The following is a 17,044-nucleotide window of genomic DNA, read 5'->3' as shown; positions in this document are numbered from 1 at the left end:
TAATATGACAGTTGGAGAAATGTAGCCGTTTCAAAACATGACGGTTGGAATAAAAAGTAAAGTAATTAAGAATAAAGAAAAAAAAAATTAAATAATTAGATAGTTGAACTTGAATGTACGGAGTATTTTAAAAGGACAAAAATTATCTAAATATCTTCTCAGTGCTAAATAATATGATATTTAGTCCAACTAATTAAATATCTACTCAACTTAATTCGTCTATCTAATTATTCTTTAACAACATCATATGCTCGTGAATTCTTGATTCAATCGTACGTTGGGGAAAGTTTCCGAGGCGGTCTTTTATCTTCCTTTTTTTTTTTTTTTGGTGTGTGTGTGTTTGTTTTTTATATAAATCTTTATAGGCACTTTAATTTCCTCTCGTTAAAATAAAATATTTAAATAATTCAAGATGTGACAAATGACAATCGAGGATACAAAAAAAACTTTCTACAATTGATTATTAAAAACAAGAAAACTGTGTTCACAGAAAGTGTTAACCATTTTAATCACGTGGGGCACATGAAAAAGATGGTTGTAGACCATTCTCACAATAATTACAAAGAGACAAACATCAATCTTATCTTTTTTTTTTTTTTTTTAAATGTTAGGAAAACTGGGTTCTTGATGATAACTTGATAGTAATTTATAATATTATCAATTATTAAAAAGAAATGAATTCTTAAAATTACTAGAAGTTTCTTAAAAAAAACAAAAAAGATATTTATGTTATGCAACTTGCAAGTAGAATTCTGCCTCAAAAAGGGGTCGAGATGCACACGTACGTTGCATGAGCACCAGTTATAAGTTACTAGATCTTGTTTGTCATGATCAATGTTTTTTATTTATCTTTTAGTTGCAGTAGTCAATATATAAGAGACGACCTCGATCAGGAGCTATATATCTTCGAGTAATTGGATAGGAACTTGGAAGATAGGTGTTGTTGTTCCATTTTTATCTTCATCTTGTATTTTCAATTATTATCTCTTTTGGGTAGATTTCTATTTAAACAATTTTGTTTCTTTTCCATTAATTGAGAGGAAAGTGACTCATCCATTACGAATTCTATAAAATATCAAGACGCAAGAGTGATATTATAAACTATATTTTTATATTATAATTATTTCACAATACTCGTATGGTAGTCATAATTAACCTTTGAATTTTTATTTTTTTAACAAAGATTGATCTAAGGGTTGATTAAAACTGTCATATCAACATTGTGGAATAGTACGTTGTAGAATAAAAATATTGTTTATAACATTAATTAATATATGCTCCAAATATAAGAAAAATATGAGTAATGCTAAATACTACATTTGGTAGTACTCTCAATTTACCATTGAATTTTTTCTCTTTTTTTTTTTTTTTTAAAAAAAAAACAATTTAACAATGATTGATTTAACAGTTGGTCGATATATATATATATATATATATATATATATATATATATAAAGTTTTTAACATTATTTGAAATATAGTAATAATAATGCTGAGACAACTTAGGACTGTCCCATAACCAAATCAAGAAGCCACGATTTCAAAGTTGAATCAATTTAAAAGCCATTTCTTCAGTCCCAAGGGAAGAAAACCAGAAGAATTAAGAAAGTTAATTCTGATCAAATTTAGCTATATATGTTATTTGCTCTTTTATTTTTTTAATCAGCTATATTGTCAGCTTAATTACTACATCTTTTGACAGAGAATGGCATATCCAAAACAACACGATGCTCATTAATTAGGTCATGTGTACGTCTCAGCCTGTATTATCAGGCCGGCCCCTTGACTAAATTTTCTAATTTTCTATTTCTATAATTGGTTTTCGACATTTCTGTACACTAATTAAGTGGGTGCCTGATGACAGAGTGGATATGGATCTCCATGGAGTGAGACGATTTTTTTTTTTAATTTTTTGAGGTAGAGACGATATTTTTTGAGACAAGGAGTTGTTCTCGATCTGGGCTCTAATAAATGCAAGAGAAGCAATCTTGTATGCTAACAACAATCCCACTCTTTCATAGTTTCATCCCTCATGATGATGATTTATTCCTACGACGTTGACTATTTTCGGCTGTGTATATCCATCTTTAAATTATTATTTTTAAATAAAGACTGATTAAAAAAGTACTGAGGAAGACGACCATATCAACCAAATACTATAAAAATGAGATAAGAAATTCGTACGCAACATTACTCTGAACACAGATTGCATCCAGAAGATCGAATTGGTAGTTTAATATTTGGTATATATATATATATATATATATATATATATATATATAGTTTGATTGAACATAAAAAAATAAAATAAAATAACAACTGTGTGTGTTGCCTGATACAAGATTTTATGCAAATAGCATGATTCAAATCGTTTACGTGAGGTATATGCATGTACTTCAATCTGTTTGAAGAGAGACATTTCGTATGCCAAAGGATTATCCTCTTTCTTTTCTTTTCTTTTCTCTTTTCGATCTTTTTCTTGTATATGATTCTCTCTTATATATTGTACAATCTATTACGGCGATTTGTTTTGGTTATGTCGAAATTCTCTTCCTTAATATGTTCAATTATTTGCCTTGGTCAGTCTTGGTGATCCGGCCAAAATTCAACGAGGCAGTCAGCTAGACATCATCGGGATGGTTACTGGCACGCCAGTGAAGTTGCCTTCCTGGTTGAAGCGACCCCACTGTCCCCACCAATATCAGCATTATTCGTTGAGATATGGGGAATGAGTGGACCACACGTACCAAATTTTGCTAAGGATTGCTATTTGCTACAACAACATTTTACGTACGAAACTCAACTTTGTGTGACCAAGAACATAATGTAAAATTCAAAATAGAGAATAAAAATCCAAATCAATCCTCCCATGTCTCCTTACAAAATATCTTTGTAGATAATGGATTGTCCATCTCTTGTGTACAATAATGGACTAAGAGATGGAAAAAAAATTAATTAAAAATTAAAAATTAAACATTTTTCATAAAACAATAGCCATTAAATGAAGTATTGAAACCAAAATCTCATCGTTCCAAGGGATAACTCAATCGACTGAAGACTACGCCTCATGAAGCGAAGTTGCGAAAGTCATTAATTCGAATTTTCTTACACTATTTCTCTCTCTTTATACAGACATGTAAAAAAAAATTAAAATTAAAATCTCCTCGCTTTTTATTTAAAACTGAGAAAATTCTTGTCGGAACTGACAGACTATAACCACCGATATAACTTACCATTGGACCGAACAAATCTGGCTCCAACACAATTCTTTTGAATTTAAAGTAGCTACTAACTAGTCTCATATTTTGACTGGAAGGTAGGAACTAAGGATCTTGTAGGCCAAACAACATGAAAAAATATTACCATTACACTTTTCAAGCAAGTTCAAATTTTAAGTTCCTCTACCCGGATGATATATAAAGCTTGATTCAAAATCGTTTGCTACGTTATTTAAAGCTCAAGATTTTTTTTTTTTTTGTAAAAAAAAACAACTAAAAAGCTCAAGATTCACAAATAATGTCCCAAGCACTCTTGTTCCTTAACTCCTATTTATTCCCACATTTTACCGTAGACAGTTGTGCACTCACATGATTGTCCTCTCTTTCTCTGTCTCTGTCTCCAACCAAATTGGACAACTACCAATCCACACATTTACCCACCAACCCAGCAATCTACTCCGAAGCCTTTGGACTGGAAATTTTTTTAAAAAGTTCACCCATTTAATTAATTACACAATATATGCATATATACTTCTCCAAATAGTCCCTCCCCAAGTAAGATCTACCACGCAAATGACTCTCAGTAAAAAAAAAAAAAAATTACCCATTTACAATTTTACACCATCCCCTGTCTCTCTCTGTTTCTATTTAAAGCCCCATTTCATTTCCTCTACTAGCGCCATCAAACACCCACATTAGCAGAAAATGGAGACCAACCCTCCCCAAACATCCACCGCCTCTTATCTTGGGGATGCCCATTACACTTCCTTACCGGACGGCCACTCCTCCCCAGTAAGTCCCCGGCGGCCCTTGAGGGTATTTGCTGTGATCCTTACGTCGGTTGTTTTTCTCGTGTCATTGGTCGCATTGATCGTTAGCCAAAGCCAACAACTCTTAGATGCAGCTGAAAGAGGCCGGGGACATTTGTCGACGTCAAAAACTGCATCGTTTTCCGACGCTTCGAGGCCGGTTGCAAGAGGGGTGGCAGAAGGGGTGTCAGCGAAATCCAACCCGTCCCTTTCCGGTGATGAAGTTTCCTACAATTGGACAAATGCTATGTTTTCTTGGCAGCGAACTGCCTACCATTTTCAACCTGAAGAGAACTGGATGAATGGTAGGTACAGCCAATTTTTCTTACTTTCTTCAACAAAAGTAACATGTAACATCAAAGAACGTGCTTCAAATTATTTCAATTTTTTTTTTTTTTACTCTTTTCTTTTAATGGGTAGGTTAGATTTAGCTTTATGATTAAACTTTCCTAGTTTTTTTTTTTTTTTAATTTTTAATAATTATTACTTTTTTCACGAGCATAGTTTTTGTTGTTTGTGATGCTAATCCTGTTTTCTCTCTTGTCATCTTGCTTTGCTATTTGGTGGGGGTGATTCTTGTTGGCTCCGCTTCAGATCCTGATGGTAAGCCCCCTTACAAAAGCACTTTATGTTTCTTTCTTTCCTTATTTGGCAAATTGCATCAAGTCATTTACTTATTTCTTAATTGAGTGTCATAACTCATAATACAATTCTCTTTTCTACTTCAAATTTCATAGGAAAAATAATAATAGAAGGGAAAATAAATTGCAAAACATTTGATAATATTATTATTCTTGTTGAATTTATTGTACCTGGTTTTGAAGTTAGTTCCAAGGGCATGGGTGGGTCTTTCGACTGTCGTGGCAAGTTCTTATCCACTAAACAGTTGATAATATTAGCTTGAACAGTAGGATGATAGAAACCGTCGAATTCTTTGACTTCTTTTATTGGGAAATGGCTCTCATGATAGACGGCTAAGATTAGTTGATCAGTTGATAAAATGGCATGGGTGGCAAACATGCCACCCATGCCATATGGTTATGATGGTATGGCCTACTCACCTTTCTCTCTCCCCCTTTTGGACCAATCAACATATATTCTCTATATGTGAAATGCTTTTTAAAATGAAAAATGTTAAAAGCATAACTATTTTGCTCAAATTTGAGTCAACTTTTATCTTATTTTTTAATTTAAAAAATAATGAAATTAGAAATAAAAAAATTTTCTAAAGCAATAATTTTTATTTTGGTTATTTTATTTTGGTATTTTTTAAAAAATAAAAACTGTATTTTGCTTCAGAAATTTTTTTCTTATCTTTTAATTTAAAAAATAACAAAATTAAAAATTAAAAAATTTTATGAAGCAATAATTTTTATTTTGGCCCTTCTTTTAAAATAAGTTTGGGCTGTATTATTCCTCTTTTAAAATAAGACAACAACAAAGGGGCAGTGCTTTTGGACCAATCAGAAGCAAATGCCTACTGGCAGGATTTGTTGGCCATTGGCTTCTTTACGAGGGTCCACCTGTATGCTTGTCCGAATGCCAAGATTTAAATCGACGCAGTGACTTTGCTGGATGTGGCGGTGGATTCACGTGGATCGGGGCTCTCCTTTGGTTCGATTTGCCCACTAAATTCTAGTATCCAATCGTACTAGGCCACGTAGCATTACAATAATTAATACGAACCACGGGGTAGATTTTGTACAGTCAATTTTACTGTTTAGGTCTTAAAAGTTAGTATTCTTATCCAAATCAAATTGTTGTTTGATGATCCGATAAACAGTCTTATAAGAGTTATTTTATAATTATTGTCCAAATTCTAATAAATTGATGGAATCTTTGTCCATAAACAATACTATAAGGATTTGTTTGTTTTTTTGTAAAATGATTTTGGTAAAATAGATTTTTTTTTTTTTGTATTTTTTTAGTATTTAGTGAGATCAAAAATAATAGTTAATAAAAAATATTTTTTGTTTAACCGAAAATATTTTTTATACTCATGATTTAAGTAGAGGTTACCTTTTTTTTTGGTCATTCATCTTCTATTTTAATTAAATATTTCACTTGTTATGCCTCACTTATTAAGATGGAATTTGGGCCTACACGTGAGAAAAAATAGTAAAATGTAAATCAAATAATTAAATTCATCAATCTCTATAAGTTTAAGCTTTTAGACAAGTGATAACTTAACAATTATAATCCTTGAATGGACATGAATGCTTTTCTTTATTTATATTACTATGATGAAGTTAATTTCGTAACTTGAAAATGGGATAATGTTGTGTGCTTGCAGGTCCATTGTATCATAAGGGATGGTACCATCTATTCTACCAATACAACCCAGATTCGGCTGTGTGGGGCAACATCACGTGGGGTCATGCCGTATCAGTTGACCTGATCCACTGGCTTTATCTCCCACTTGCGATGGTCCCTGATAAATGGTATGATTGGAATGGCGTGTGGACTGGGTCTGCGACCGTGCTTCCAGATGGCCAAATCGTAATGTTGTATACCGGGGACACAGATAATTACGTGCAGGTTCAAAATCTTGCATACCCTGCCAACCTATCTGATCCCCTCCTCTTGGATTGGGTCAAGTACTCGGGTAATCCAGTCTTGATCCCCCCAACTGGAATTGCCCCTAAAGATTTTCGTGACCCAACTACCGGATGGCTTGGACCCGATGGAAAGTGGCGGGTCACAATTGGATCCAAAGTCAATAAAACAGGTATTTCGCTAGTGTATACAACCACAAACTTTACAACATATGAGCTATTGGATCACGTCTTGCATGCGGTTCCTGGAACGGGTATGTGGGAATGCGTGGACTTTTATCCCGTTTCAATTAATGGGACCACCGGTTTGGATACGTCAGCAAATGGTCCGGGACTTAAGTATGTATTAAAGGCTAGTTTGGATGATACAAAGCTAGATCATTATGCACTTGGAACCTATTTTTCAGAGAACGATACATGGATTCCCGATAACCCGGCTGAGGATGTGGGTATCGGCTTGCGGTATGACTATGGAAGGTACTATGCATCAAAGACATTTTATGACCCGAACAAGGAGAGGCGGATCCTATGGGGATGGATTAATGAAACTGATACGGAAACTGATGATTTGGAAAAGGGGTGGGCATCTCTCCAGGTATAATTCTTCTTTTATTGTTTGTCTATTGTAATTGGCAATTATTATTATTATTATTTGCAGCCTTTTAGAACCAAAAAAAAAAACGTTTAAAGTTATTTACCAAATGAACCCATTTTTACTCGGAACAACTTTTATGAACTAAAAACACTTTTTAAGTTTTTTTACATGATTCTAACACATGCACTGATTATACTTGCAAGAACCTATCATGCTAAGCCTTTGGGAGCTTTTTTTTTAATAAGAATAAGTTAAAAGTAATTCCAAATACAAACACAACTTCGTGATGCATTCTACAGACCATTCCAAGGACTGTGTTGTTTGACAACAAGACCGGCACCAACATTCTTCAATGGCCCGTGGAAGAGGTAGAGAGCTTGAGACTAAACAGCACAGACTTTGATGGTGTGTTGGTCGAACCCGGATCAATTGTGGAGCTAGACATTGGCACAGCGACACAGGTTCGTCTACAGTTAATTCGAATACTCTACACTTATGGTAATAACTTTTTGCTTACCATAATTGTTCTGAAAAATGTTGACAGTTGGACATATTCGCCGATTTTGAAATAGAGTCATTAGGATCGGATGAGAATAATGAAACTGATGGAGGTTGCAATGGCGGTGCTGTTGAGAGACGCAGTTTGGGACCATTTGGCCTCTTGGTTATTGCTGACCAAACGCTCTCTGAACTCACCCCTATTTATTTCCGCCTTGCCAATTCAAGTGATGGTAATCTCAAGACTTACTTTTGTGCAGATGAAAGAAGGTATATATGCTTAGTTTCTTTATTGACACATTTCTAATTTCTAACTTAAAATGATTGTTTTTAATTCATCATTTGAGATGTTGGTTAATGCAGGTCAACAAAGGCTACTAGTGTTTTTAATCAAATTTATGGAAGCGAAGTTCCTGTGCTTGATGATGAAAAATATTCCATGAGAGTGTTGGTAAGTTCATTAGATTAATCTTTGTCATCTCAAAGTTGGACTAGAAGGTATTGTTGAAGGTCCTTAAGATTATAACACTTTGCATGCATTGTTAATGATCAGGTTGACCATTCAATTGTGGAGAGCTTTGCTCAAGGAGGAAGGACGGTGATCACATCACGGGTTTATCCAACAGAAGCAATTTACGGAGCAACACGATTGTTTTTATTCAACAATGCAACTGGAGTGAATGTGAAGGCTACACTTAAGATATGGCAGATGAATTCTGCATTTATTCACCCTTTCCCATTGGACCAAATTTAGTGAAATATTCCTTGCAATCCTGCTTCAATCTATTATATTAAATTTCTTTTTTTTGTTCCATTTAGTTGTCATTCGATGCTTGCCAAATCTGTGAAATCGAGTGGCTTCCAAATGTGTCTTACCGTTATTTCATTTTTGGTTGGATTAATGTCGTTTAGTTTGTAGACAACTAGTCATGCTATGAGGATATGTTTTGGATTTGATCCAAATAATAATTTTGGAATGTTACAATTTTTGCCTACCCGTACTGCAATGCATTTTGTTGTTTAGGTGTCTGTTCAACTGACCTGACTGACTTGTTTCCTTAGGTCTCTTTGTAATCTTATTTTCTCTGGTATCTACGTCCTGAAAATACTACTCAACCTAAAAGATCCACAAAAATTAAGATTCGCAATAGTTTTCCTTGTCCTCGAGATGAGCCTATTTTGTTGATGTAGAAATATAAAATAAAATATATAATGTAAGAGCAAGCAGAAGCATAGAAATAAAACAAGAGTTAATGTTATAGTTTATTATATTAAACTATGGTGAAATCTATTACAATATATGGTATTTATAGAGGAATTATAGTATGATAAACAATGAGATGTAAACCAAACAAGGTAGGGGATTCCATGCAGTTAGGTATACACTATGATATGTGTTTGACTCTTGAGATGAAAATCTCATACCTGATTAGTGTAAATCACCTCGGGTCCCACTAATGACCTAATGGGGCTAGGTCAAGTTCCAGATCAATTTAACTTGAGAAAGTGCCTATGGTTCCCACCATCTATGCCCATCTTGTCATTCATTCCTGTTGAGACAATTGTCAACCTTGATAGCAATTTGATTCCAAAGCCTGCTAAGAGCAAAAATGGATGAGTAGTGGAAGGCCACGAAGTAGGGGTGTGGTGGGCGTTCCACCTCTGATGCCTAATGTGAGTAAAAATGAGAGTAGATAATAATAGAGAAATAATGAATTGAGAGTAGTTGAGTATATAATTCACCGTGTCCTTATCATTGTGACAGGCTACTCTTTTTATAGTAGTAGCTAAGAGTGAGAGTCTTAGTGAAACTCTCACTTGATTCCCTTAATTCTTGAGGAGGTGGCTAAACGATTTCCTCAATGATAATCTCTGGGGTAGTTCGTCTGGTGATTTAGCATGCATCTGGACTCTTTTTAGGAGATTGAGTTTGTTATTCCTTGATTTGATTTGTTACTCACAGATTGGGTTGTTGGAGAGTGGTTACACTTTCCTGATTATCAGGTTAGCATAAGATGGCGAATAACTGCATGATTTGGGTACGGACCAGGTGATGACTAGGCGATCGTGCCCAGATTGCAGGGGCTTGGGCTTGGACAATATTGTGTGTCATTAGGGTGGAGTGTTACAAATGGTATCAGAGTCATTGCCCAGCCTAAGATGGGGAGAGCGTGCACAAGCCCATGAAGGTCACTAGCGGGCACTCGTTGGGACGCCAAGAATGGGCTAATCCCAAGAAGGTCGCTAGCAGGGACGCTGGGTCCTAAGAGTGGGTGATTGTGGCATTCTACATCGCCTGGGTATAGAGATGGGGATGTACTTAAATGTATACTTACACCCTTAATGACAACAACGCGTTTTAAAGCCGTGATGGTCATGATCCCATCAGAACTCCACAGTTAAGCGTGTTTCTGGAAGAGTAATACCAGGATGGGTGACCTCCTGGGAAGTCTAGTTTGGGGAAGCCAAAAATGGATAATATTGCATGTCATTGGGGTGAGATGTTACATTTAGTGATCGTGAGCCTCTTATTTGGAGTGGGCTCTCTGGTTAGGCTTATGGAAATCTTTGGTATCAACAGTAGCCCGTCATTCCCTTAGGTCGCAATGGTGGCCTAATGCGAATAAAGTTTCTTTTATCCACACCCGAAATGTTACCTTTGTTTTTGCAAACCTTGTTTATATTTCTTTGAATTTGATCCGAGCATACTCCGCCAAAGTCAGGAAAACTCTGCACTAATTCGAAGATGGCGATTTTGTATGTAGGCATACTCTTGCACTGTTTGAGTAGTACGAGGTTTAGAGCATGAGTCTGAAGGTAAATGTATTGATGCATGTATGAATAGATGCATGATTAGATGTATGTATGCATGTATGTATGTATATAAGTTTGTACTTTAGTAAGTAAGACTTTTATAGGTCTTACAGAAGGGAGTACCGTTTGCCGGAGTTACCCTTGCTGGCCCATGTGGAGATTTCTTTTCTTGCAAATCTTTGTATCTGTGCCTTTGAGTTTGAACGTGATGGCGTCTCTTTTTGTGTGTAGGAGAGGACTTCTAAATTTTAACATGAGAGTCCAAACATTGTGAAACCGGTGAATATGGAGAGATATGTAGGCTACTCGGACACTGTTTTAATTAACTGCATAGGTAAGTGTGTTTTATAGCAAACGACACATACGCCTCCCAGCCCAAGCAGGATGTTCACCTTTTAGTTTTCCGTTATTTGAACGGAGGCATTTAATTTGTTGATGGCTACCTGACAGTGTTTTAACTAGTTGTATAAATGAGTACCGTTTTGTAAATACGGGGTATATGCTTCCCAACCCGAACAGGATGTTGGCTCATCACCGTTGCGTGGTTTAACGTATGTGGAGTTACCTTTGATACATAGGTGTGCACTCTTTCTTTTGAAGATGGAGAGAGAGAGAGAGAGATTGTGTGACCGTTGAGTGGTCTGCCTGGAGTTAGTCTTGGGACAGCATCCCCGGATTACCGGGGACTCTCCAATGCTTACGTTGCTTTGTGTTTACAAGTGGTTGGTAGTACATTAACCAATTTTTTTAAAGAAGCAATGTTAGTAATCACAATTGAGAAAACGTATAATAGCAAATAAATGATAGCAAAACCTGAAGTTGATGTTAAGCAGAAGTAGAGATTGGAAATTTGAAGAAAAACAAAAAAGAACATGTTGATAAGGCCGCCGAATTTGGTAGGTGTCCATTGGACTTGGTAGTTGTCTGACATCCCTAGTGGTCCACTAGACTTACTAGTTGTCTGACATCCTCAGCGGTCCGCTAGATTTACTAGTTGTCCGACATCCTTAGCGGTCCGCTGGATTTACTAGTTAGCCATTTTTATTGAGTGTGCCTTTTGATCTTCCACGATAAGAATGGAGCTTACGATTGTGGCTGAAGACGCCAGATAAACAAATAGTGCTTTGCTTGGTTCTACTCTACTGAAGAGCAAGGTATGTTGCGAAACGATTTTCTGCTCTGCGGGTCCGTACATCCATCCTAAACCGCCGACTGTCCTTCCTTCTTTCAAGAGACTTCTTTATTCGGGCTTTTTCTGCAAAAGCTTTTATGATTTCTTCGGGGTTGATAAATTTTTCGGCTCTCACCATGAGCTCTTCTAAATTTCTTGGTGGATCGCGGGCCATGTCGGCCATAAATGGACTATGAGGACATTTTCCTCCCATTAGGGCGGGGATGACCACTCTTTCATCTGGGTCGTCAATCGTGAGTTTCTCTCGGAGTTATTATCTTTTGTTTGCACAAAATGAGACACTAGCTCCAAGAGCTTTTTAAATTGTATTGCAAATTTTCAATGCAATACGAGACTTCATATAAATGAAAGAAATGACAATATAGAGAAATAAATTTCATTTGAATATAGATTGAGTGCACCATAATCTAAGTAACTATATATATGAGGCACATATTTGAACTTATCTGCCATATGCAAAAGAGGTGTTTCCCATCCACTTGTACACGATATAGCTCGAAAGTTTTGAAATTTAACTTTCTTTAAGACATTCCAGGGGCATGCCACTTGGGCGTAGTATCCCAGTACATGTATGAGAGTAACATCATGGCTTCTTTTAATGAAATACAATTACTTGTTGTAAAGCATAATTAATGGTATTAGCAAAACAACATAGGGGATAAGAATGCCACTAAAGCTAGCCACATTTTTCCCATATATATATATATGCTTTTCACAATTTTTTTTAATGTCTTTTTTTTATTCCTTTGTCAATGAAATTCACGATAGCCAAGGTTAAAAAAAAAAACATTTTCTTTTTATGCAAAATCAATAGATCAGAAAGATAGACATGTATTCTTATACAAACCCTTGTTACTCTTAAGATTTTAAAGGCAATGAATTAAAAAGACAAAATATGATCATATCTCTTTACTGTCAAAAATAGACTAGATATGAATGTTGCCAAAAATTCGTCTCAATAAATTGGAAATTGCTACAAGTAAGCAAATAAGAAAGAGAACGCAAAGTATAAACTTATCTTGATTTTCACGAAGATCAACACTTTCTTAAACCCATTTCCTGGTGTGGCTGTCTCGAACTTTCCCTGTTTATTGATTTGGGCGCAAATTCAAGACGACGTGGTTGGACGCTGATTTGAGACGTGAGGGCAAATACATGCATACTTTCTTGGTGAAAGATAAGTCCATTCCTCATAAGCTATCACCAGAAAGTTTGTGTGAGCCACTCAATTGTTGCGTCATATTCTCCAATTTGACTTGGAAAGCATCCATCCTGGCGTCGGTTGACCCGCCTTCTCCGTTGGTGAGGAACAGCCCTTCAGGTTCATCAATGAGTAACGGCCCTTTAGGTCCATCGGTGAGGAACGGCCCTTCAAGTCCATCGGGTCGTTCATGATGATTTTTTTTTGCGTCTGACGAATCCTTTTACTTGTGTTGATTCTCAAAGCTCTGTTGTACTTGGAGCCTCATTGTTTCCGTGTTGTGTTGGTTAAGATTCCCCAGTTGGTGTGGAGTGAATGGATGGTGTAATCGTTCATCATGTTGTAAGGATTTCCGATTTGGCCTCGGGATCTCGTAGCTACCATTCATGACTTTCTCTTGTTTGAACTTTGGATTGTCTAAATCATCCTCGTTTCCCACAGACGGCACTAACTGTTGAGACAGTTGTCAACTCTGGTAGCAATTTGATTCCTAAGCCTGCTAAGAGAAAAATGGAACAGTAGTGGAAGGCCACGAAGTGGGGGGTGTGGTGGTCATTCCACCCTTGATGCCTAAGTTATAATGTGAGTAGAAATGAGAGTAGATAATAATAGAGAGATAATGAATTGAGAGTAGTTGAGTATATAATTCATTGTGTCCTTATCGTTGTGACAGTCTACTCTTTTTATAGTAGTAGCTAGGAGTGAGAGTCTTTGTGGGACTCTCACTTGATTCCCTTGATTCTTGGGGTGGTGGCTAAACGATTTCCCCCATGATAATATGTAAGGTAGTTCACCTGGTGATTTGGCATGCACTTGGACTTTTTTTAGGAGATTGAGTTTGCTGTTCCCTGATTTGAGTTGTTACTCCCAGATTGGATTGTTGGAGAATGGTTACATTTTCCTGATTATCGGGTTAGCATAAGATGTCGTATAACTGCATGATTTAGGGGCGGACCAGGTGATGACTAAGTGATCATGCCCAGATTGCAGGGGTTTGGGCTTAGTTCCTTAGTGATTTAGCAAGTCGTGAGCCTCTTATTTCGAGTGGGCCCTCTAATTGAGTTTCTAAAAATATATGGTATCAAGAGTTCCCATTGAGCAAGTAATATTATAGTCATGCTCAAATAGAATAGTCACTCTCGTCTCCCCCTTCTGCCTTTTTTTAGAATAGAAAAATAAATAAAAAGGTGGATAATTGCTAATAGACCTAGAAGGAAATTAAATAATAACTAATATGAAACTTATTCTAACATTCCACCTCCAACTCTACGCGAAAGTTTGAGTTTTAAAATAGAAAAAATTGGCTATTTTTGTTTCTTTGTGTTGAACGAGATCTAGTGCGACAAGCATCAAGAGAAGAGTGTGAGCTTGGCGTGCAAAATCGTTGATGAAGAAGATGAGATCCCGTGTGACAAGAGAGAATAGCCTCGCTATGAGCTCAGACTGGCAACAATCTAATGCAACGTAAAACCAAATTTGAAAGTGAACTTGGCCTCAAATCCGTTGATGAAAGATGTACGTATGGTATGGATCAAGTGTTGTTGCAAAGAAAAGCTGAATGTGAGCGCATTGGGGCCATAATACGATGCGGAGCAAAGGGGAATATGATCGTGAGCTCAGGTGGAGCAAATCTAGCAGCAGCAGTGAACTATTGTCATTGGCCGTCATCCACCACTATGTCCTAGTTGTCATCACTCGCAAGTCTGTCGGATTGAAGGTCCTGCTGGAGCCGCAGGCAGCAGCAACTTGGGCCAGGCCCAGCAGATCAAGTATTGCTTGGGTGTCCATTTTTCCCTCTTCACTTTTTATGTCCATTGTTTTTGGCCCAATAATATTTCTGTCCCAGCCCCAGATCATAAATCAGCCCATCTGGAAAGCCCATAGCATCTCTAAATCAGCCCATTGTTTAACTTATTGCTTAGAAGTTAGGACGAGGATTTTCCTCTTATTTTTTGACCTATAGCCTTTTTTTTTAAAAAAAAAATCAAATTGCATTCTTTATTAATAAAATAAGAATCAAACATGGGCAAAATGCTCCCCCGATTACAATACCATAAATACAATTTGAAATTTCTTCAACCCAAATTCTGTCTGTAACAGATATAATAGCATCTCTACCTAAAGTACGAGTAGCTGATTTCGCATCCCTTTTAGCACGTTCAATTTCTCTCATATCTCAATTGACACATGCCACGTATTAATAATAACATGTGATACCATTTAGGCAATTCAATAAGTTTAAAACATTATCTTTTTTTTCAATAGATAATTGGGTAAAAATTATAAGTTCCACACTTATTTTAGCAAGAAATTTGCTCACATGTGCAATATTATTCAGTATAAATACAATTAAATATATATATAAATCACTTTACTAGTCTGTGAATCAAGCCAAGGAGAGCACTTTTGGAATATGGGTTGTGAATTCACATAATCTTGTCGTCTTCTTTTTCTTCTTCTTCTTCTTTCTTCCTTTTCTTTTTCCCGATCTGTGGCCTTTAATTGAAAATTAAAGCAAAAGCTTTGATCCATTTTAAGAAATATTTGTTTTTCCCCCCTTTTCGGGTCTAGTATGAGTTGGGCATGTACTTATTGTACTAAATAAAAATCTTCATCGTGATATTCCTTGTTCTTTTTAATTTTATAATTAAATTAAATGACCCGGCAGGCGGCAACAATGGAGGTGGCCGGTCGGCAGTCGACCGTTAGCTTATTCTTAAAGTTTTTTGATTTAAAAATTCCAACTTTTTAAAAGGAGTTGACTGCTTCAAATTAATGGCTCCTCTCATCTCTTTGGCAGGATCGATGCAACAAATTACTGCGAACTTTATGGGTCAAGACTATGCTCTAAATTATATAAATACATTTCTTATGGGAACCCTTCCTTTTTAATTTATTTTAGGAGAAAATTTACTTTACCCTTGAAGTTTTAGGAATTTTTCAATTTGAATCCCAAAATTTAAAAATTGGCAATATACCTCCAAATGTTTCAAAAAATTTCCATTTAAACTTTCCGTTAGTAATTTCCGTTAAATTTGACATAAATTTTTTTAAAAAAGCCCGAGGGTAATTACGTAATTTTAGAGATTTTCGTCCAAGTTGACGGAAATTAGTAACGGAAAATTTAAATTGAAAATTTTTGAAACATTAGAGAGGTACATTGCCAATTTTTAAACTTTAGAGTTCAAATTAAAAAATCTCTAAAAGTTCATAGGGGTGGAGTGAATTTTTCCCTTTATTTTATATTTACTTTTGTCTTTTGTTTCTTTTTATATATTGAATTATATTATTTCTTCTAAAAAGTTAATTTCTTCTGCATGGAAGCCGCTTTCTTTTGGATTTTTAATAAATACTCGAGTAAAGTCCAATTAACCCTCTCAAACTACTATTCCTAATGACAATTTAGCTTCTAAACTATCAATTGCGACAATTTACTCATCAAACTATCAAAATAATAACAATGTACCCCCAATTTTAACAAAATGATGAAATTACACTTACTAAAATAAAAACCAAAATGCTAATTTTTTTTTTCAAATTTTTAAGGATATTTTTGTCTTATTGAAAATTTTATAGGAATAAATTTTTTTTTTTTTTCATTTTGCTAGCATTCGGGGGGTACATTATTATTGTTTTGGTAATTTTGTGGGTAAATTGTCGTAATTGATAATCTTGGGGGTAAATTATTATTGGAATAGTAGTTTGAAGGAGTTAAATGAACTTTACCCTAAATATTTTTTCTCTTTTCTTTGACCCTCCTTTCGATGTTCATGAGTAACAGAGAATAAAACCCATGTATTTGTAGGGAAAATATTTAATCATAACGTACGCCTAAGAAGAATGTTGGAGACAACAACTGAAATTTCGAACAATTTGGAGTTAATTAAGGTATTAAATTTTGAACAAAAAATAAAGCCCACTGCAACATGTATACATGTGATTCAGCAACTAAGATTCCTTGATTGGTTCAAAAAAAAGAAGCCAGAAACATGACCGAGTCAAGATTTTAGGTACTTAAGTGAGAGAGAAAATAAACATATTTTCAAAAGATATGATTAAGAATAATAAAAGTAACACAACATGCAATTGTTTATTAAATATCAAATTCTTAAAAGAAATATATAAAATCTTAATCATTTAATTTGAAAATTATGGTTGGGTT

The 17,044-nt window shown here is 35.4% G+C and overlaps 1 protein-coding gene across 1 annotated transcript; it reads left to right on the top strand.

The window, feature by feature from the left end:
- Positions 1-3,876: 3,876 nt before the first annotated feature.
- LOC132180805 (acid beta-fructofuranosidase 1, vacuolar-like) lies at positions 3,877-8,662 on the top strand. Its single transcript, XM_059593766.1, has 7 exons — positions 3,877-4,332; positions 4,622-4,630; positions 6,321-7,177; positions 7,477-7,638; positions 7,722-7,945; positions 8,039-8,126; positions 8,229-8,662. Exons 1-7 carry the CDS (start codon positions 3,924-3,926, stop codon positions 8,427-8,429), a joined length of 1,950 nt encoding a protein of 649 aa, XP_059449749.1. The 5' UTR covers positions 3,877-3,923; the 3' UTR covers positions 8,430-8,662.
- Positions 8,663-17,044: the final 8,382 nt, after the last annotated feature.

The sequence above is a fragment of the Corylus avellana genome, chromosome ca5 (genome assembly GCF_901000735.1).
Source record: "Corylus avellana chromosome ca5, CavTom2PMs-1.0".
Lineage (NCBI taxonomy): Eukaryota > Viridiplantae > Streptophyta > Magnoliopsida > Fagales > Betulaceae > Corylus > Corylus avellana.
Note: the sequence above shows the minus strand (reverse complement) of the source record. Positions and strands in the feature narration are given on the sequence as shown.